At 38.9% G+C, this 23,242-nt stretch overlaps 1 protein-coding gene across 2 annotated transcripts in view; it reads right to left on the bottom strand.

Moving 5' to 3' along the window:
- Window positions 1-23,242, bottom strand: part of NEBL (nebulette) — a 341,512-nt gene that overhangs the window by 153,813 nt on the left and 164,457 nt on the right. For both annotated transcript variants that reach the window (XM_035712965.2, XM_025464023.3), the window contains exon 4: window positions 8,233-8,340. In XM_035712965.2, coding sequence (XP_035568858.1) covers window positions 8,233-8,340 — 108 coding nt within the window. The remainder of the gene's footprint in view (window positions 1-8,232; window positions 8,341-23,242) is intronic.

The raw sequence follows: 23,242 nt of genomic DNA, 5'->3' as shown, positions 1-23,242 counted from the left end.
CTCTTAATAAGTTAAAATGACACGCGACCATTATACTTATTAACTGGAAAAACAACAGGCTTTAAAACCTACCTGCAAAAATCCACTGAAATTATAATGATGTGGCATAATTTTTAATGACAGTTGCATCTGGGGACTCCAGAAATATATATATATAAGATTGCCAATTCTTCTTTACCGTTCAGTATATGCTATTGAAGGTATTCCCAAAGAGTATCATAAAATCTGGAAGAAAATTCAGAGACTTTATAAGTTTTTAATTTGTATAATGCACTGGAAATTTCATCACTGTTTAAAAAGCTAATCTTTATTTGACGTTCCCTGTGGCATAGGAATATTTCTTTTCTGTTGTCACACCTCTGCCCTCCTTTGCCCTCATGTCTGTCCAGGCCAAGCTGCTAGCACAGGACATGCGAAATCTATATTCTGAGCTCCATAATTCTACTGACACCTGGAAAACTTAAAAACATAATTACTACTGTATGCTATCTTTGTTTCTATAAATGACTATGGTTCAAAACCACAAATAAAAAAAGGCTCACAAGGGCCAATTAAGGACTGGAAATAGGACCTGGAGGGATTTTTTTTTTTTTTTTTTTAGTTAAAATTGCTCAATTTGAAAATAGAAAAAATTTAAAAACCAGATGTAGGAGTTTTCCTGGGATGGCAACAGGTGGTATAATCCACCTCCACTAAAGAAACTGACTGAGGGGGGCACCTGAGTGGCTCAGTGGTTGAGTGTCTGCCTTCAGCTTAGGTCATGATCCTGGGGTCCGATCCCAGGGTCCTGGGATCAAGTCCCTCATTAGGTTCCCCACACGGAGCCTGCTTCTCCCTCTGCCTACATCTCTGCCTCTATGTGTCTCTCATGAATAAATTTAAAAAAAAAACTGGCTGATGATAGTAGTCTATGATTACAAAATGTTTGTTACTTAATCCTCTCCAAACTACCTATGATGTATGCAGACCATTTTTCATTTACACCCTGTTATGGACTGAATAGTGTCCCCCCAAAACTTGTATCATGAAGTCCTAAGCCCTAAGGTGACTGTAGTTGGAGATGGGGCCCATAAGAAGGTAATTAAGGTTAAATGAGCTCAAAGGCTGGAGCTCTGATTCAATTCAACTGGTGTCCTTACAAGAAGAAGAGACCTCAGAGATGTCTTTCTCTCAGGCACATACATGGAGCAAGGGCCATGTGAGGACATAGCAAGATAGTGCTCTGTAAGCCTAGAAGAGAGATGTCACCAGAAATCAACCCCGTTGGACCTTGATCTTGGACTTTCAGCCTCTGGAACTGTGAGAAAATACATTTCTGTAGTTTAAGCCCCACAGCTCATGGTATTTGGTTATGGCGGCCTGAGCAGACTAATGCAAGTCCTATTTTTTTCAGGTACTTAGACACCAAAAAAATTCTCCAGCTATGACATTTTACAAAGGGGGCAGTCCTTGGATTTCTAGAACAGTGAAATCGTTAGATGTCACATTAGAAAGCAAATATTCCCACTTTGCCAAGAGAACACTGCTATAAACTTTTGATAAAACTATAGAAATCACTGAATGCTTAAGAGGAGAAGAGGCAATACTGTAGTAGACAAGAATTATCTAGAGACTTATTCCTGCAACCCAAGCAAGAGGCAGGTAGGGCCTAAATTAAGGAGGTGACAAGAAAGATAAAGTACAAAGCACCATGATAGGCATATGTAAAGATGCAAAAAATAAATTGAAAAAGATGTGGATGATCTTCATCTTCATGAAGCTAGAGCGATAAAATACGTAACAAGTTAAATGCTTATCAAAACCAAACTGTGGATGGTGATGTGTGGTGATGAGCAGTACAGCTAATGGTGCCATCGAACAAAGAACTCTTGTGGTTCAGAGAGGAGAAAGATCGCTGTGGGTCTGAGTGTGTGAGTTCAGGGTCATTTACAGACACCGTGGAAATTGTTCCAAACGAGGGGTGACTCATGCAAAAGCCCAGAATGGAGTAAGCTGTTCAGTCCTAAAAGAAATGGAAGGACAGTGTTGACAGCCAGCCAAAGAGAAGGTGAAAGATAATTTAGAAGCAGATCACAGAGGGTCCTTAGAGCCAGAAGGAAGGAGCTTTGGAGATGAGACTTGGTCCGATGCAGAGTGGAGCTCCAAGGGGGAAGCTCCTGGGGAATCCTAAGTAGGGTCTTCATGAAAGAAATATTTTAGACAGACTCATCTGGTGACCGTGTTTAAGATACAATGAAAAAGCAGCAGAAGGAGCCTAGAAGGAGAGAAGGCCAATCAGGAGCTCTCTGCAGTAACCCAGGCAGGATAAGGGGCTGAACACAGGGGAAGCAAAAAGAAGGAAACATGGGGAAACCGATTTCACAAAAGAAGAATCTTTAGAAATGGTGTGCTGGATCCTTAACCTCTGTTTCCAAGAAGAAGAAGAAAAAAGTCATGTGTGTTAATTCTTTTATTATGGGGACCCCTTCCCGCCTCCCCTTCAGACAATCCCATTTTACAGCCACAACTCTCGTACTTGCCATGCACAAGTAATTACTGGTCTGGGACCTATTTGTTTCTTTAAGTGACTGTGGCTCAACAACAGAGGATAAAAAGAAGAGATCAACCTTTGAAGTTCTGCCCTAGGTGGAAAAATAAAGCAAAACCAGGTGTCAGGGAAACCACGGATTTGGACACGAGAAAGGACCAAGAGGTGATTTTCCGTACACTGTTCTCATGAAAGTCTAGGTATTCCTTATAGAAATACCTTCCCCGAGGAGAGGTTGTCCAGAGGATCTAATTAGGCTGGGTACGTCAAAGTGTTTTGAAACAAATAAAGCATTCATGCATGTGTTCGGTATTATAAGGAAATAACGTGTTGTTGTCCTATCAGTTTCTTTGATGTATTCTATCTTTGCTTTAAAGATAATGTTACTGACCCACTGTTATTTTGGAAAACATGGGAGTCACTAAGGAAAGATAAGTTGGAGATAAGGTACAGTCCACTAAAGTGACACGTAAGTTCATACTCTGTGAAAATAGCAGCCCTCGAGGGCTGAAATCAAAATCACTGAGCTAGTAACTATCTGTTAGCTCATCTATGTTAATCAACCCAGTTATGAATTATTTTTTAAAAGACTTTATTTATTCATTCATGAGAGACACGGAGAGAGAGGCAGAGACATAGGCAGAGGGAGAAGCAGTCTAGCCTGATGCAAGACTCGATTCCAGGACCCTGAGATCACACCCTGAGCCAAAGGAGATGCTCAACAGCTGAGCCACCCAGGCATCCCAACCAAATTATGAATTATATTAAAAATACTACACTATTCTCCTTTCAAAGTAGACTGGAGTACTCAACATCGGAAGCTTTCATACACACATTTTGCATTGCTCATAAAACAGTTGTGCTTCTTGTGTAAGCAACAAAATTAACAAATATTCTAGGTCAACACTGAATGTCTCTCATATTTACCTTCCTCGCCTTTTAACAAAAACCTTCTTACATTTGCTGAATGGAAGAAGAATGAGAAATCCTTCTGTATCAGTTGTTCGGGCTCATATAAGACCTAATTGCCTCATACACTGTAATTTTGCCACCAGTTTACAATTAGCATGCATTTCTCATGCATGAGTTGACCCAATTACATAACAAATTTTGCCTTTGGGGATTTCTCTTGACTGCTTGTCTTCTGTCCACCATACAACTCAATTTCACACCGTCAGCAGCCTAAACATGGCCCCAGTCAGTCTCTGTCAAAATGATTTATTTAAATTACAAACAGAGACCAGATCCCTAGATAATCATCCCTACCCTCATGCTCACCCTTACACTCAACCTAACTTTGAATCAAATCTTTTAATAGCCCATAGACACTGCTATTCAATTATTAGACCATCTTTACCTTCAATAATCTAATATTTTTGAAGCTAACTCACAAGATTTCAGGGAACTAAATCATCAGTATCCATGTGAGCTTATTAATGGGCACATAATTTATTTTGCATTCTAAGAAGTCAATGAAAAAATATGTAGCTCTATCAAAAAAACTAAAAATAATTACATTTCAATATCAAATTACAGAGAGATTTTTTCTCTATAATGCTTTTTAAAAAGGCTTCAATCCTAGCTTTTCTTGTGAAGCAAGTGAGCGTTTTATGAATGCTTCTGTTAAATTGAAAATGATAGTAAAAAAGGATATTTGGGAAATAGAAAAGATAACCAAAATTATACATACTGATAGGCTAAGGGAAAGAAACAGAGCAGGTGAAAATACTATTGTGTGTGGGCCAGTGATCTAAGGAAAGGGAGTTCTCAAGATTCCCACTGAAGCCAAAACACACAGGCACATTACACACACACGCGCACACACACACACACACACACACAATTATTGCCTCTGTGAGTCAAGGACAGAAACAAATCTTGACAAATCACACAATGGTACACTTAACTGTTTCAGTCGGTCTATAAAATACAGGATTTTGTCATTTGGGGTTTTCCCCCCTTCTCCTCCATGTATTTCTCCATTACCTAAAATAAATTAGAAAATAAACTGTAGATTTTATCTACAGCACAGAGATTGTAAAAGTCTCTTGGGGTTGGACTTTACCATCTTATTTCACAATTTATCTATAGACTGCCTCGGCTAATTAAAAGTGCAGCTTAAATTAGTGTGTAAACAGGGAGAATGAAACACATCAATAATCTTCTCAAGGTTGGGGACTGAGTCTCTTAGATGCCAGCAATGATTCTGTCCTGCTATCAGGCTGCAGGTACCCTGAATGCATGCTTATAAACTTGAAGGTGGTAACCACCTGAATTAGAAACAGCCTTTACAATTACCCACATGAGCTAGAGCTATGAGGACAACAGGGGAAAGGATTTTCAAAATGTCCAAAGGCACAGTATTCTTCAATACATGTCTGCATGTTGTTCTTTAAGAACATTTCCCTAAAACATCAATAAGCCAAGAAGATGTGGAGCTTGACTAGGTCATTTCTGACATTTCTGAGTTTCTGCCCTAGAATTTGGCAGAGTGTGGGAATACACAATTAGACATTTTCTAGAATTGTGTGGAGATTTGTTTTGTTTTGTTTTTTTGTTTTGGAAACCAGTTCTGTTTATTTCCAACCAACCATTCAGTAAATTCTGAAACCCTGACTCTTTTCTTATTCTTTCTGCAGCTATGACCAAGTGAGTAATGTAACAGAAGAATTTTAAATTGCAGCATTTAATAAATCTCCCAGATTCAATATGCTGTCATTACAGACCTCAAAAGAAAGAAGTCAAGGCTAAACCCATGCTCACACCTTTCATTACACACAATTTCAAATTTATGGTTGTGTTCTAATCTCACATCTCAGTAACAGATGCAGGCTGAGTAGGTATTTCCAAATGATTTCAAATCCTGCAAAATGAATATGAGAGTGGCAGAGAACATTTCATAACACTGACACAGACACAAGCAATCAAAAATGCCCATTCATCCACAACACATTACCCAAAACACCTAGGAGGTGTCATTAAATCCACAGTTTTATGTCTTTGTGCTTTCTTTAGTCCGAAAGGGATTAAAGTCAGTTTAGAAAGATCCATATGATATTTAAACATAACATAAACAAAACAAGTAAGCAAAAGTTGAAACAAATAAGAAAATGAAGCAATGGAAAAATAAAGATTGCAAAGACCCTGACTTACTTAACCCACCTACATCAACCTGTATTAAGCTTGTCACTCATATGTCATATGCCTTATCATTTTCAGAATGAGCCTGCTCATCTCAGCCCCTTCAAGTGGGAATATTCTGGAGACCAGTCGGAACATTTTTTCACCGCCTTTCCTCTCAAAACAGACACAGTCCAGGCCACTGTCAAAAATATCTGTATGGAATTGGCCCATATGTTTAAGTATTTGGGTTTATCTGAAAGTAATGTGGAAAATTGGACCAAACCAAAGTACCACCTTTCAGATTAATCCAAGTTTCTCATAGAAGAAAAAAAAATCTTTGAGTAATATGGAAAACCCTGTGAGGTCACGGAAAATGTTCATGAAGTTGCAGCCTTATAAATGAATAGTAAATTCACGAGACCTCAGAATATTTAACAGTTTCCTTTCAAGACTAAATCCCTAATGGTAATATTATGAAATCTGTATCCTTTACTGCTATCCAAACATTAATATGCCTCATCTTGGTTAAAAGAACCAGTTAGAAGGCTGCTATGGGTGCTAACATAAGACAATTCCAACAACAACAAAAAATTCTTAAAGACGTTATCTAAATTATATGCTTTTAAACACCTGTGTTGTCTAAATAACAGGCTTAATCCAAATGGCATTTTGTACATACTACTATGTATATGATACATACAGATTTATACATACAGATTTATACGTACCTGTGTTATAAGGGTTTTTTGCATAATTAAGAACGGATCTGCAAACAGCTTCTGGTATTGAATAAAATGTATATTCCTGCTAATGATAAAGGTTGGTGAAATGATCAGTTCTTTTCTTATTAAATATGAATATTGACTTAATTTGAATATAAATGAAAGGGCTTACCTTTGAATTGGTTGCAATCCTTAGGTTAGAGGTCCCATGGATGTCTTAAGCAGAAATGCTTGTTCTTTTTGAAATAAATTTCTGTGATAGTTTACAATTGATGATATAACTTTTTTGTGTGCAGAATTATTTTTGTTTTTTTTTAAGTTCTCCAAAAATAATCCAAAGAAAGAAACATTACTCTATGTAACTGTGGTGGAATACATCTCTAACTCACATTTTGAAAAGCAAAAATAGTTTTTTTAATTAAAAAAAAAACAATGAATAGGAAAAAAGGTGAGGGGAGTAACGCATGACTGGTGTGTTGTTGGGATGAGGGAGAAAAACGAGGGGACAAAAGACATGAATCCTTAAAATTCAACCTTCTCTCTTCAAAGGAAAAAAAGGTCCTTACCAAAATAAAACGTCTATTTCAGGAGCAAACAATGAATAAACCTTAGGGACTATGGCAAAATGAAGTGTTTACTCTGCCTCCTCCGACTCCCTAAATAAGTTTTTTAAACATCACATCATTCTGTTTTGGAACTTTTCCCCAGTAAAATTATTTCTCAAATTATATACTACAATTCTATCTCCAAATTGTGATTATATACAGTGATGATGGCCCAATATCAGTGAGTTTACATCATCTGCTAATTAAATAGTTCCTGGAAATTAAGGCGACATCATTTATAACATCGAGATACACAAAGTTCAGTGACTGTACAAGAGACACTTCTTATGAAAAATAGCATGAATCTCACATATTTGCACATATTTTTACATCATGGACACAGTTGCTAATTTTCATTCATCTGTCCTCTTGGCTACCTAACACAGAACTGATTTTTTTTCTGAAAAAAAGAATACATTTTGACAAACTTCTGATAAAACTTCAGAAGAAACATAATTATAAGTGTGAATTCCTAAAACTGAAGACAAGCCATTTATTCACCTCTAAGCAGTACAGAATTAACACTTTTTAAGTCACTAACAGGCTTTGAACTTCTGCTACTCTCAATTTTCTTTTTCAAGAAAAATATATTACTTAACAAGACGCAGCTTTGAAATCCAAAGCAACTTCACGTGTAAAGTTTATTTCTGAAATTAGATGTAATGCATCATTTCAACAAATACCTGGTTTAACATATGCAACCTTACATACACATAATTAGCAAATATATGATTTTGCAAAATACTTAGCCTTATGCGTATATATTTTGTATGACTACCCTCCAGCAAAATAAATAAATAAATAAATAAATAAATAAATAAATAAAACCTGTCAGGTTTTTTAATTTAATTATAAAAGTCCTATTTTGGAAAAATTCAAAAGTTGAAAACCATTAAAAATGGAAATAAGATGCTAAATTGCAACAACTCTTATTATTAGCAATGACTGTATGTCTAAATAGACATTTAGCTTATTTAATTAAATTGTTTTCTTTAGGAGACTTATTTCATCAGTCACTGTAATTAATTAAATTGAATATACATACAGAAATACAGTCATTGCTATTAAAGTGTCAGGCTCCAGGTAACTGTGACGAAATCAAAGAGAAGGAACCTATCAGGTGAACCTGGCATACTTCATGAGCATGCTGAGCACTGCTTGCACGCAGTAGCAACAGAACATTCCCAAGTCCCAATCTCATTTTCTCATCCAGACACACAAGTCAGGGCAATCGCATCACTGAACAGTCACCTACGTTACTGATCTGCTCCTGAGTCCTCTTGAGCCTCTGTAGTTCGGGGGTGTCTGTAACGATGCTGAAGCCCCTGCCTTTGCTTTCTTCAAAATCTCTCTTGTACTTGACCTAACAGAAGGGAGGAGAACAAAAGAAAGAAAGAAAAAGAAGTCAACAGAGAAAAAACAAATCCCACTCAAGACAGGCCAGGGCCAAGGAAGTGGTTAAAATTGGAAGCAATGCCTCCAGACCCCAACTCCATCAGCAGGTGACAGAAGGAAAGGCCACGGAGCAGAGCCCAACTGTGCGGATTGCATCCCGGCAATGCCACAGACTGTGTGAACTTAGGCAAGTCATTTAACCACTCTGTGCTTCGGTGGTCTCATCTGTCAAACTGGTGATAGCAGCAGCAACAATATTTAAATAATGTTGGGACGCCTGGGTGGCTCAGCGGTTGAGCGCCTGCCTTCAGCTCAGGGCCTGATCCCAGGATCCAGGATTGAGTCCCACACATCAGGCTCCCTGCGTGGAACCTGCTTCTCCCTCTGACAATGTCTCTGCCTCTCACTCTCTCTGTGTCTCTCATGAATAAATAAATCTTCAAAAAAATTTAAATAATGCTATTTATTAAGCCATGGGGATAGGGTCAAATGTCCTAAGATACATGTCTAATCATGAATAAGCAAGCAAGTGCTCCGTAAGAGTTATTATTACCACCATTAATAGTTGTACCACTGCTCAAGAAAACAGCATGGGAAAAGACCGCCAACACTGCCCCCGTGCCCATCTTGTCAGGAAAAAACATCATTTGAGCCTGCACTGCACTATGGGAGAAGAAGACACACAAAATCATCAACAGCTAGCCCTGTCCTTGAAAAATGTTCGCTCTCTTTCGTAAGGCAAAACATATGGATATGATTCTACAATGCTATCTTGCCAAATGTCAAGTATGTAAATGCTTATGGAAATATTTATAAAATAAGCCACACCCAGAGATTAAAAGGTTCTAGCACATGCCCCTGGCACACTGTGTGCTGAGGTACCTAAGATTTTTTTTTCTGTATTTAAATGCACTTCTTTCCTAATTATAACCCAGTGAAGCTGATTTTACAGTTTCCTCAAGGGACTAGAATGGCTAATGCTTAATCTTACTAGATAGAGCTCCATCTCCTATTATTAGCATAATGACAACTGTCACACCGGTTAAATATTCTGCTTGTTAATGACTGACACGCTACATCACTTTGTTGTTATTTCTTTAAAATCTAAATATTAAGTAATATGGAAACACACTTTTGATCACCCACATAATCCCCATTTTACATTCATAATTATTAGGCTCAAATTAACACTTAATAGTTAACATTTAGAGTGGCTAATAAAAATACCATTCTGTAAGCGCAACTTTCTGTATAAATCTGAAAGTTCACTTAGTTGAGTATAGAATGACTGGTTTTGTTGAGTCATGTCTGTGTGTTTAAGCATTCAGTTCTCTCACGTATTATTGTCCTTTGGAGGTTACCAAAAAATTTCCTTTTACCAGAAAAGCTTGAAAGAAAAATAATAACCCTCCCAGATGGCAACAAACAGAAAGGTCTAGATACTCTCTCATCACCTGTACTTAAGGATATCTTACTTTTGCTCCATATTTTCATCTACATTTATAAAAGTACTAAAATCTTTACTCTTTCTATTTCCATAAATAAAAGGTCAAATAACCTGCATAGTTTTTCTTTCACAGAAAATGCTAAATGATCTTAGCTTTGTAAACCCCAAACCCCCAGCATGAGTGAAGATACACACACCCCCGCACAGTCTCAGGGTTTTATGCCTAACTAAACAGGGAAGCCATTTAGCCTCACTTGACATAAGCAGAGCACAGAGTCATAAAATAATAAAAGTAGCAAAGACGACAAGGTTATAACAGCGACAGGCACGAAGAAATGAGAAAAATCCATAAACCAAGTTCTAACACTCATAATACCAGTTACAGGGAGGGCGCAATCACATATTCTTTTTTGGGATTAATTTAAAGGTCTTTTTTTTTTTTTTTTTAAGTGGTAATTCCCAAAACAAGAACTGAAAAGAAAACCCATCAAGTCCCAGAGCCATAGGTTTGGACATCTAACTTGGGTTTGTCTCATTAAGGGTCTAGTTTTGAAGAGTATACAATCATCTCCGTAAGCAGTCTGCAGAGTTTTCGACGCGTAATCCTTTTTTATGGTAGGATCCACAACCAGGCCTCATATACTCTCAGTTCCTTAATCCACCTTTACTGCATACAGGGAGCTTGGAACCATAGTCACCTCCTCTCTTGTCTCCCGCTCACTTACATCCCCTCTAGGTCTAATTTTAAATGTTATATCTGATGACTTGCCAGTCATGATTCTGAGAGACAAGTGGATACAAAAAGAGATCAGAGGACAAAGGGAGGAGGACTCAGTCATGTGTCCCCTTTGCCCTCATGACATGACCCCATCCTGCCAATGAAAACACTGCATCCTTGAGACAGGAGATTGATCCATACTGGACCCATAATCCAGCATAATGTCTGTAAGCCCCAGATCTGGCACTTTGGTAGGAACCCTTGAGAAAGGGGTGCCCTTTCTCCAGGTCTGGCTCATTCAGTAAGCTGTGAAACTGAAGCTGCTGATTGCCATCCAGTCACCCTTCAATAATGACAAAGCCATCGCGGTGGCAAGCAAAGCAAGAGATCTAGAGGAAGTCTTGATCAGCCACCAGGTTTATCAGTTAAGTGAGCTAATCTATCTCCTCTTTATAATCAGAAGAATTTTGATTAATACAACCTACTCTTGCCATGCCTAAAATGTTTACACATGTACAAGCTTCCCAGTAAATATTAACATTGAATTTCTCCACTAATTCATCCTATTGTGATACGAAATTTAGTAGTTTACAAAAACAGTGAATTCTATCTTGGAAAAAGCATCACTTTGGTGGACAAGAGCCTAGAATTCTCATCCCATCTCTGTCACTTGCCAGCTACCTCAGCTTCTGTCAGCCAGTTTCCTCCTCTCTAATTAGAGGTTCTAGTAACTTCCTAACTAACAGATCTGTAGAGATTGAATGAGAGGAAACACAGGAAAAAAACTTTAGAAAGGGATGCCTGGATGGCTCAGTGGTTGAGCATCTGCCTTTGGCTCAGGGCATGATCCTGGTCTGTGGATCGAGTCCCCTATCAGGCTCCCTGCATGAAACCTGCTTCTCCCTCTGCCTGTGTCTCTGCCTCTCTCTGTGTCTCTCATGAATAAATAAATAAAATCTGAAAAAAAAAAAAGATCTTATGAAAGAATAAGGTACTGCACAAATTCCCAGTGTTGCCACCATTATATCGGTTTTGCTTGGTGTGAAAGGATTATCCGTCACGAGATATTAAAGAGAATGATTCTACAATAAGAAAGATCATTGCTACCAAAGCAAAATATATTGAGAATTAGCTATTAGCTTACATTTACAAATTTTACTCAAGCTATTCCAGAACAGAAACTGATTTTTTTTGTTGTTGGATTTATGCCAACAATCAGACCCCCACATAGCACCTCAGATATGTCATCTGGTGATCACACAGGTGGAGATAAATTCTGAACCCCATCTGTGCAGGTGCTGGGTGACAATCTATCTTTGCCAAGAGTCATACCACACGCTGTGCAAATCTGTAAGAACTGGATGAAGAGTATTCTCGTAAGACTATTGGGGGTTCCCTGTCACTGACAAAATGTTCCCTCTTCCTCCCTACCCTGAGCCCATGGGAAGCATAATCCATTTATTCATCAAAGCTCAGTGCCAGTGATGCTCCTCTGTGAGCTGGACCGGCCTCCTCCCGGTCTGGGGCTCCATAGCTTTACACCTGCCTATTAGAGTATTATCACTCTGAACTGCGTTTGCAATGGGGTCATAGCCCCAGGCTCTAGAACACATGGAACTCAGGAGCAAGGGCAAGGTTTCTCCATCTTTCCAATCCCAGGACGTAGCATAAACACCTGGCCCATGGGAGGTGATGAACAAATGGTTAAGAAAAAGATGGGAAGGAAAAGAGGAAGAGAAAGAGAAAGAAGAGGGGTGAAAGCAGAGGGGCCAATTCCAGAGGTAAGAGAGGAACCACATATTCTGGAACATGGCAGCTCCATTTGGCAGGAGCATCTGGTGGGGGAGGGGTGGGCAGGCAGGAGAAGACCAGGATATTAAGCTACGAAAACAAATATAGATCAGCTTTGGAAAGAAATTGCTAGCCATAGTGCTTGTCCATTTGGGCTTTTATGACAAAAGTGCCATAGACTGGGTGGCTTATAAACCATAGGATATTTCTCATGGTTCTGGAGGCAGGGAAGTTCAAGATGAAGGCCCAGGCAGAGGCAGAGTCAGTAGCTGGTAAGAGCCTGCATCCTGGTTCACAGATGGCCATCTTCTCACTATGTCCTCAATGGAGGCAGAGTTGGCAAGCTCTCTGGGTCTCTTCTACAAGAGACCCCATGATCTAATTGTCTCCCAAAGGCCTCACCTCCAAATGCCTTCACATTGGGGATTAGGTTTCAGCATGTGGATTTGGGGCAACACAAACATGCAGTGCTCTCCTATATTAACTTTCTCAACATTAGCTCCAGTATTCATTGAACCTTATATAAGCTGCCCTTCAAAATTCCGGCTCATTCCCCAGTAAAAATGCTTTTCTTCCCTTATACTTCAACACTGGATATAAAATTATCATTTCTGGTCTCTTGCCTACTCTCCTATTAAAACGTATTTCATGATAATTTCATGAATAACAATGGCAGTATATCTTAGGAATGTCATTCTTTGGAATCCCCTCAAATGTTCACCCATTCAATCCTTTGTTCATTCAACAGATATTTATTGAGCACCTACTATGTTCCCGATGTGGGAACAATGCAGAAAGACAGCAGTCATGATCTCTGCTGTCTTAGAGCTTACATTTCGATGGGAGAGACAGAAAAGACACAAGACCTATGGAAGCTGAACGAATGGTACGTTAGTGGTAGTGCTAAGATAAAAACAAAGCAAAAAGATGAGACGAGAAGGGTCAGGAAATCTGCCTTTTTAGCTAGCGTGGTCAGAGAAGGCCCCAGCGAGAAGGTGGCATCTCAACAGGACCTCAAGGGGGTAAGGGCTGTAAGCAGAGCAGGAACACGCTGGACTTCTAGTTTGACAGGCACTCACTGGCCATTGCACTAACCCACCGGAGGGGGGCAGGAGGAAAGCAGACCAGGTAAAGAGTAGACAATTTGGCTCCTCCTCCCCCAGCTGTCTACTATTAGAGGGCCATCCCAGGACCCAGAAGACAGAGAGAGTTCCTGGGCCCAGCCTCAGACCCAGGCCTTCCCAGCAGACCCATCTGGGGAGCTGTGTATTCCTGTCAGCACAGTGAAGGAAAGACACAGGAAGAGGGAGGACAGAATTATGATGCACCATGAGTTTTGAAAAAGAATGGGCCACAGCTGACAAGTAATGCAGTCTTGGTTTCCTCTAGGCTTATCTCTCCAAGACTGAACAAAGGCACTTTGCAAATGCATTCTTAAAGTCAAAGGTAAGAAACACACACACAATAGGTATTTGATTTGACACATTTTTCTTCTGAAGGAACTTAAAAATATATTTCAAATGCTGAATGCTGCATAATACTGACATGTCATATGTACATGTTTGTACACGTGTCCACACACTAACACATATCCAACTACCTATACTACAGATGAGAACCCGATATTAAGAATCAAAAGACCTGGATTTAAACCTTAATTCTCGGGATGCCTGGGTGGCTCAGCAGTTGAGCGTCGGTCTTCAGCTCAGGGCGTGAGTCCAGTCCTGAGATCAAGTCCCATATCGGGCTTCCTGCATGGAGCTGCTTCTCCCTCTGTCTACGTCTCTGCCTCTCTCTATGTGTCTCTCATGAATAAATAAATAAAATCTTTAAAAAAAACTTAATTCTGTCCTGTGATCTTTATTTGTTCAATTTCTCTAACACTCCTGATCGTCAGCTATAAAACGGAAAAAGAAAAGAAAAAAAGAGCAATATGCTACAGAACGTTTGGGAGGTTGAAGTTAACATTATGAAAGCATCAAGCAAGGCCATGCCTTCAGTAGGTCACTAGTAAATATTAGCTTTGTCCTTCCCACTAAATTTCAAAAATGACCTTTGTTGCTTAATACGATCATTTCTGCCAATCTGCATGTATGTGCTCAGTGATATTTTGTTTGGATTCATCAGCTAGTAGCACTCACAAGTTCACACAGCCTGGAAACCAAGGTAGTTCTGGCCTAGCTTAAGAAAAAGGCTCCAGATGATTGAAAAGGAAGACTTTTCAAAAGCAAAATGATAAACAGAGCTATAAATCGAATTATTTGCTAATTCTGAGACATAAATTTTCTTCCCCAAATGCTCTAAGGACCATAATTACTAATATAATAGTGTAAATAAATTTTTAAAAATGAAAATCACAAAACAGTAAAGTCAGAGAGCCACACTGGATGAAGAAGCAACATGCATGGGACACCAGGGTGGCTCAGAGGTTGAACGTCTGGCTCCGGCTCATGTTGTCATCCTGGGGTCCAGGGATCAAGTCCCACATCAGGCTCCCCAAAGGGAGCCTGCTTCTCCCTCTGCCTATGTCTCTGCCTCTCTCTGTATCTCTCATGAAAAAAATAAATAAAACCTTATTTTAAAAAAAGAAGCCAAGTGCAACAAGAGACTGATAAATTGTCGGACAAGGAGCTAAAAGGAGAGTAAGTCAGAAGCAGAAGCAAAGTGCTATAGCCCAGCAGCTCCATACTCAGATATTCTCATCTCCATAGAAACCCTTGCCCATGAGCATCCAGGGACATAGATCAGCATGTTCAAAATAACAATGTATTATCAAGACAACTGCGGGGCTCCTGGGTGGCTCAGCAGTTGAGTGTCTGCCTCTGGCTCAGGGTGTGATCCCGGGGTCCTGGGATTGAGCCCCACATTGGGCTCCCTGCATGGAACCTCCTTTTCCCTCTGCCTATGTCTCTACCTCTCTCTGTGTGTCTCTCATGAATGAATAAACAAACAAACAAATAAATAAATAAGAAAATTGGGGGCACCTAGGTGCTGCTATCAGTTAACCATCTGCCTCTTGATTTCAGCTCAGGTCATAATCTCAGGGTTGTGAGATTGAACCCCATGTCCCACTCCATGCTGGGCATGGAGCCTGCTTAAGACTCTCTCTCTCCTACTGCCCACCCCTCCCACCTCCATAGCTCACACACACAGTCTCTAAAAAAAAAAGAAAAGAAAGAAAATTAGAAACAACCCAAGTATCCATCTACAGGAGAATGAATGAATTATATTCATATAACATAATATTATCCAGGAGTAAAAATAAATGAACTACAGCTACATGGAATCACATACGTACAAATCTCAGGAGTATTTTGTTGAAGGAGAAAGAAGCAAAGAATACCCACATAAGTGGTAAATAAAGGGCGAAAAGAAACTTGATAAAGGCAACATCCAGAGTTTCTGTGAGATCTGCTTATGGAAGGATGTGAGGGGAGCTTCACTGGTCCTGATGTCCACGTGCTGAAGCTGGAAGGTAGATTCACATACTATCCTTTGGTTATCATGCTGCAAAACTTACATGGTTTTTTTATGGATCCCCATGTGCTTTTATATGGATCCAATATTTTACAATAAAGCATTTTCAAAGAAAGCAGAAACAGAGTTTTAAAACTCCAAATGGGGGGGGGGGCAGTCCGGGTGGCTCAGGGGTTTAGTGCCGCCTTCAGCCCGGGGCATGATCCTGGAGACCCGGGATCGAGTCCCACGTTGGGATCCCTGTGTGGAGCCTGCTTCTCCCTCTGCCTGTGTCTCTGCCCCTCTCTATCCCTGTCTCTCATAAATAAATAAAATCTTATTAAAAAAAAAACTCCAAAAGGGAAAGCTGATGTACCCAGACTTGGGTTTTCCATAAATGGCTAGTGACCTGGCCAGTGGGCATCCATATGCAGAAAGTTAAGTTAGCCATTCATTTCCTCATCTTAATGAGGCTGTTTCACTCTAGTGGCAAACAGAGAGTTGATGCAGAAAGATAGGAAAAATAGAAATCGAGAGAGGGAGAAAGGGTGTTGCAGAATGGATTGCAAACATGGATTAACAAGGAACACTAGCAGAACAAGGGGGTCCTGGGCCTATCACAATAGACCAGATGGCTGAGAATCCAGGGGCGGAAGGGTAAGCAAAAGGAGAACATTATTTAGCCTTAAAGCAGCTTACCAAAAAAAAAAAAAAAAAAAAAAAAAAAAAAGCAGCTTACCTTGTCAGAATGTTTAACGGAAGCCTAAAATCTACAGGCATGTTTATTACTGATTCATGTTATCCTGCTCTTTATTTCACACATTTAAAAGTGTCCATCTGATACAATGAAATCAATGGCCAATTTTATTATCTTTTATGACATGATGGATACTTTACATTTCTTCAAGGAGGGGGGGATTGTGAGGGTGGCATCATTTTTAAACTACATGCAAAATTCCTAGCGTGATCCACAAAATTTAGCAATTATGTACCATTGCGTATAATTCTGTAGATTTTAAAGTACTAGAGAATGTGGACCATATGCTCTTTCCATCTCATCGCATTTGGCTTGGTGTTAAGCATATATTAAGAACTTAATAACTATTTCATGATTGATTACTATCTGGTTTTGTATTTTACCATCTAAAATGCAGAAAATTGGCTAATCTCACAATGCTAGATGGGAATTAAACAACTACAAAGGAAAATCTGATTAAGGGCTTTCTTTAAGATGAAGTTAATTTTACCAAATGTTAAGTCAAATGAGCTCAAAAGAGAATTTGTTTTTTTAAATTAATCTCATAATTTGTAAATTTATGGTTAATTAAATAAAATTAAATTTTTAATTACCTTTTAAAACATGATTAAAAAGCATTAAAATAATTTTCATAGATTTCTAGGCTCCAAATTAGCCTTCCACTGCATTCATGGGCATACTTATTGATATTTACAGATTTGTTAGTATTTTATGTATATTCACAATCCATCTTCAATGTATTTAGAGTTCCTTCATTTAAAAAAACTTCGAAATCTAGATTTTATTCTAAACAAATACTCTAAATACATAAAGCAAATCTTTTTTTTTTTCTTAAGATTTATTTATTTATTTACTCATGAGAGACACACAGAGAGAGGCAGAGACACGGGCAGAGGGAGAGGCAGGCTCCCTGCAAGAAGCCCAATGTGGGACTCGACGCCAGGACCCTGGGATCATGGCCTGAGCCAAATGCAGATGCTCAACCACTGAGCCACCCAGGTGCCCCCATAAAGCACATATTAACTGATTTCTCAATAAAACGAAGATCACTAAAAATCACCCCTAAAACCTTAACAGCTCAGACTCAGGATTTTGACAAACTTGTCTTGAGTCCTGACCCCAGCTCTTAATAGTCATGTAACCTTAGGCTACTTATGCAATCTCTCTGAGCCTCAGTTTCCTAGTGTACAAAATAAGCACAATGGTAATACAATACCGATAGCACCTTTGTGAGAATCAATGAGATGATAGTGATAACACTTGACCTCTTTGAGCTCTCAGTGTTTCAGGCCCTGTGCTGAGAGTTTTCTGTATCATGTAAGCAGAGCCAGGATGGGAAGGCCGGCCGCAATGTGGAAGGAGTGCTCAGCACTCGACTCCCACAGACCTGTGTTGACTTAGTAACAGTAGCCACATAGCTAGAGAACCCATCTCAGCACAGAGGCCAGGCACTGTGCCACCTGCTGTGGGGGGCTCCTTCAGTCTTTTGAGGATCAAAATAGAATATAAATAAATAAATTTAAAAAAAACTATTAAAAAGTGCTTTCCCTGTATCATCTTCAGATAAATCCAAGCAGGTACACATTTAAATGCCCATTTTCATTGATGAAGCAAGGGAGTATGAGGCAGTGATGCCTTCCCAGACATTATCCTTCAATTCCTCTGACAATGAAAAACCACCAAATGAAAACCATCAAACTGAACACATGCAAGATATAGAAAATGTCCTGTAAATAAGCAGAGAGGAAAGTGTAATGAACTGAATATTTTAGTAGAGGATACCAGATGATTGGCTAATACCAAGATTGCTAAAATCATCTGGCTAATACCAATTCACCATCCACAATGGAACTCAGTGCCATTAAAGGGACAAAAATTATCACACTTTTCATTCAAAATGTGTTTGGGGATATTTCTTTTGATAGAAACAATTGTTTACATCTTCTACTAGTAAGGATCAGGCCAGGGGGAGAGAATGCCATTGCCCACTCTGGTATTGATAGAAATATTGGTTGAAACCAGAAAATCATATCTGCAATTTTGATGAAGAAAATGGGAGCCTAGGGGCTCAGTGGTTGAGCAGCTGCCTTTGGCTCAGGTAGTGATCCAGGGGTCCTGGGATCGAGTCTTACACATAAGGCTCCTGTGAGGAGCCTGCTTCTCCCTCTGCCTATGTCTCTGCCTCTCTCTCTGTCTCTCATGAATAAACAAAATCTTTAAAAAAAAAAAAAAAAGAAAGAAAGAAAAGAAAATGAGAGTCTAAATTACATACACATAATGCATATTTTCACCAGGAATTTTACAGGAGGGAAAAATAACTAATCCACCAAATTCTGCCTATGAGTTATAAATTACTCAGAGGACTAAACGAAGTATTTGGTGATGATTAACTTTCTCAGGAAACTAAAGTATCATCCAATTAACTATTCAGATACTAAAGGAGCAAAAAACAATTAATATTCTAATACCTAATGTCCTACTGAAGAGTAATTGACTAGCAGAGCCTGACCACTGCTGTTTCATGTTGCCATGTTACTTTTTAAATAATGTTTAATAATTCAGACCATTCATGAATTTTGATTTCTGGACACGTGTTCTCTTAACTCTTAATCCTTTAGAAAGAGCCAGTCTCACCCTATTATATATTATGATTTTTAAATATAAACATCCTAATTCACACATAGATTAGAATACTATTGAAATTATTTTGAACCAGAAAGTATCATGCAAGGTTAAATTAAGGAGAGAATAGTAAGTTAAAAGAAGGAACATTCCTACGTGCATGTTTTGAATTATAAAGTATCAGGAAATGGGTAATTTCCTGATAGTCAAAAAAAAACTAATTAGGAAATTGGTAATTCAGAAAAGCAAACTACATCTAAACTACAGAGAAGAAAAAAAATAAGGATAAAAATCAAGAATCAAGCAAATGTAAACAGCTGAACAAACAGAACAGTCATGAAAGTGAAAATAACCTGTCCTTAATCTCAAAGAGTCACAGCTGATGAAAGTGACAGATGATTCTTCCCTTTTCTTACATATGCCTACTCCTTAACAGATTGATAATGTCATTAAAATTGGTCCAAACAACCCTCCTACACCTGCAATGGCATTATCCTTCGGGCAACACCGACTGCTCTGCTTTTTCCACTTCTTCAAAACTGAAAAACAGGAAAATAAAAACTGTAACACAGCAAAAACAAACAAACAAAAAAGAAGGCAGAGGAAGAATAAATCTAAATGTGTTATATTTAATATGCACACAAATAATTCTGAGAATAGCTTCCATGACAGATAGCTTTTACCAGCCAGAAAACCCCACGGAGCTCAGCAAGGTATTTTAATCAAAAAAATTTAGGATACTAAATTTGTTTTTAAAGACTTATTTATTTTAGAGAGAGAGAGTGCAGGGGGAGGGGCAAAGGGAGAGGGAAAGAGAATCCTCAACCAGACTCCCAGCTGAGTGCAGGTCCCCACGTGGGGCTCGATCCCGGACCCTGAGCCCTGAGATCAGGACTGGAGCAGAGACCAAGAGTCAGATGCTTAACCGACTGAGCCACCTAGGCACCCCTGAGATTAAATTCTTAATATAGCATTTTATTTAAAACATAAATCGCCTAGAAATTTTTATAGGTTATTAACATATCTATGTTACAGAAAGTCAGTAGTAACTCAGGTCTTCCACAGGGGAAACATGATTAGAAATAAATACATAAGCAGTGTTGAAGAATGAAGTGAAAAATTATGGTTTCTTAGGCTTCTTAGTTAAGGGTAAGAGTTTCACATTGGTTACAGGTGTCGGTGTTAAGAATGCTGGTTTGTTGCCCCCCTGCTCTGTAATAGCAGTTATGATTTATTAAAGAGCTATAAGGTACCAGACTAACATTACACGAGGCATTTGACAGACTCTCTTGCTTAATCTTCAAAATTACACCACAAAAGAGATATCTATTTTGCCATTTTTCACATGTGAGAAATGTAGTGGAAACCCACTGTGTGGTCCATCCAAAACCTCCTTCCTTCAAGTAATGGTCTCATGTCTCCTTCCAGCCATTTACATTTTCTCAAGAGGGTGCCATATATTCCTACATGACCCACTTCCTCAACCACCATGAGTGGGCCCAAACGTAGTCACTCATCCGGCCTAAGCTAATCCAAGTCAGCACATTTGGGGGAATTGGGAATTGGGACCCAAATTGTACAGAGATTCTCAGCCTCTGGCAACTAAAACTCTAAGATAAAAAACTTTGGAACTGTCTACAGCCATGTTTGCCACCACCAGAATCCAGAGCAACAGATGCAGCTCACCGCCAGAAAGAGATCCTGACCTGGTGGCATTTGATTTCCGATTCCTACTGTTCCTGAGGCCTAAATGGGCACATTCCTTCCCTTAAGTTTTAGGGCTCTAATATTCTCAAGAGAAATTATCATTTTGTTCAATGAAGGTTGGGTTCCCTATCCCTTGTAGCCAAGAATCCTAACCAATATAGGAAACTGTAGTTTAGTGATTAAGACACAACCTCACCAGATGCTGAGCAGGAGAATCAGGATTCAAACCCAGATCTGCCCCAAAGCTTTGCTCCTTCTAGATGGTAATTCAAATATTTTGTAGACTTCAATCTTTCACTTATACTGAAATGCAACTTTAATGAAAATATGCCATTATTTCTTTTAAAAGACCAGATTTTAAACAATAGTATAAACAAGATCTTAAATTATAGATTGTCTTACACGTTACATACATTAGTCAGTATTGGATCTTTAATGGTTGTAGACTCAAACAACTAAATACTTGGTAGGTGTTCATCAAATCAGTGGTAAATAAGATAACTCTAGTACTTCAAAACGAATGCTGCTGGGATGCCTAGTAGCATAGTCAGTTAAGCATCCAACTCTTGGTTTCAGCTCAGGTCATAATCTCAGGCGGTGATCTCAAGGTCGTGAGATCAAGCCCTGCATCAGCTCCTTGCTCAGTGCAGAGTTCATTTAAATTTCTCTCCCTCCACCCTGCTCACTGTCTCACGCAAATAAATGTTTGTTTGTTTTTTTTAATGACTACTGTCTTTTTTTTTTTTTTTCTTTTAGAGAGAGGAGAGTGAGCACAGGGTTGAGGGGTGGCTTGCAGAGGGAAAGGGAGAGACGATCTTAGGCAGACTCCACACCCAGTGCAGAGCCCCAGGCAGGGCCCAATCTTACCACCCTGAGTTCATGACCTGAGCAGAAATCAAGAGTCAGACACTTAACCAGCTGAACCACCAGGTACTCCTAAAGTGATTGCTTGCTGTCTTACAGCCCCAACTTAGAAAATTTTATAGATTATTCAATACCTTTACTTTCAAATTAACTCTGATTTCCAACATGAAAAATCAGACGCTGAAATATTTTAAGAAATTTCCAAAATTTAACATTATATGTAGAAAAACTACTGTACAAGTCTGCACACTGATTAATATCTTATCTTGGTTGTATTTTTGTGAAGTTTCAAGTTTCACGTTTCAATGTAGTATCATGGTGTTACAGGTGCAATTTTATTGTTCCCTTGTTGACCTAAGAGAGTCACCCCCTCCGTTGGGTCTGAAACACTAACAGGATCTGGGTGAGCCTGTTTTCCCAAAAGGACAAAAAGTCTTTCTTTTCCCTCCAGAATAAACATCTCAAAAAGCAATATTATTTTTTTCTTTTGCCATGTGGAAATAAATACCTGGGTTTTATAGTTACAAAGAGTAAGAAGGAAAAAATGGGGCTCTAAAAGTAGTGGAAGTGGAAGAAAGGAGCCAGTTTCAGTTGATATGGATAAGTGTTTTAATACCTCTTAATAATTCGGATTCTGGAATGTCTTTCTGCCTGAGCCCATGAATGTCTCACTTATACATTTCACAGTCCGTGAGAGTATAGCTATTTGAAAACAGGGATAAGCTGGCATTGCCAAAGAGCCAGGTGGTTCCACTGTTTGGAAACCATCTGGTCTGAGTTTTCTCTTTGTCAGCACCATCAATACTCCAGTAGCAACAGCTATTATAGTGATTGTGTGTGTTTCATTTCTTTAAATAAACTCAAACAAAACTATCCCGAATATAAATTCATTATTTCTTTGAATTGTGCTTGTAGAGTATAATGAAATCCTTGCTAAGATGAGTTACACTGAATACCTACATTCATTCCACAACTTCAGAAAAACCAAGTGGCAAAATAGTACACCCACAACTCCAGCAGAACCTCTTGGTCATGTTAAGCTTTAGTGAGGTATCTGCTGCCCAAACTCCCACTATCAAAATGGAAAATGTTCTGCTGTGGCAGATGTCACAGCAAAGCTATAAGTACGTGTGTGTGTGTATGTGTGTGTGTGTGTGTGTGTATTCAATGTAAGCTGAAAAGAGATGTAGATATCGTGAAAGCTCAGAGGTACCTGTGATTTAATCAGCCAAGAGAAAAAAAAAACTGAAGGGGTCTAAGAAACTTAAACCAAACTTAACTTAAACTTAAATTCATTGTCTCAACTGCTTCCTCATTCAACAGTCAATATGACAAGCCAATGAGCAATTCTCATGGAATCATTGTCTGGACTGCAGAACACAGGGCAACATGTGCTGCAAAGCACTGGGCCTTTATACCACCTAAAAGGAAGGTGCCTAAAGCTTACTAAAAATTCTAGGCTCCCTCAAAAATAAATTATTATTTATTAATAAATTAATAAACTATGT

Source organism: Canis lupus, chromosome 2, assembly GCF_003254725.2.
Source record: "Canis lupus dingo isolate Sandy chromosome 2, ASM325472v2, whole genome shotgun sequence".
Taxonomy (NCBI): Eukaryota; Metazoa; Chordata; class Mammalia; order Carnivora; family Canidae; genus Canis; species Canis lupus.
This window is presented reverse-complemented; position numbering and strand designations above follow the sequence as displayed.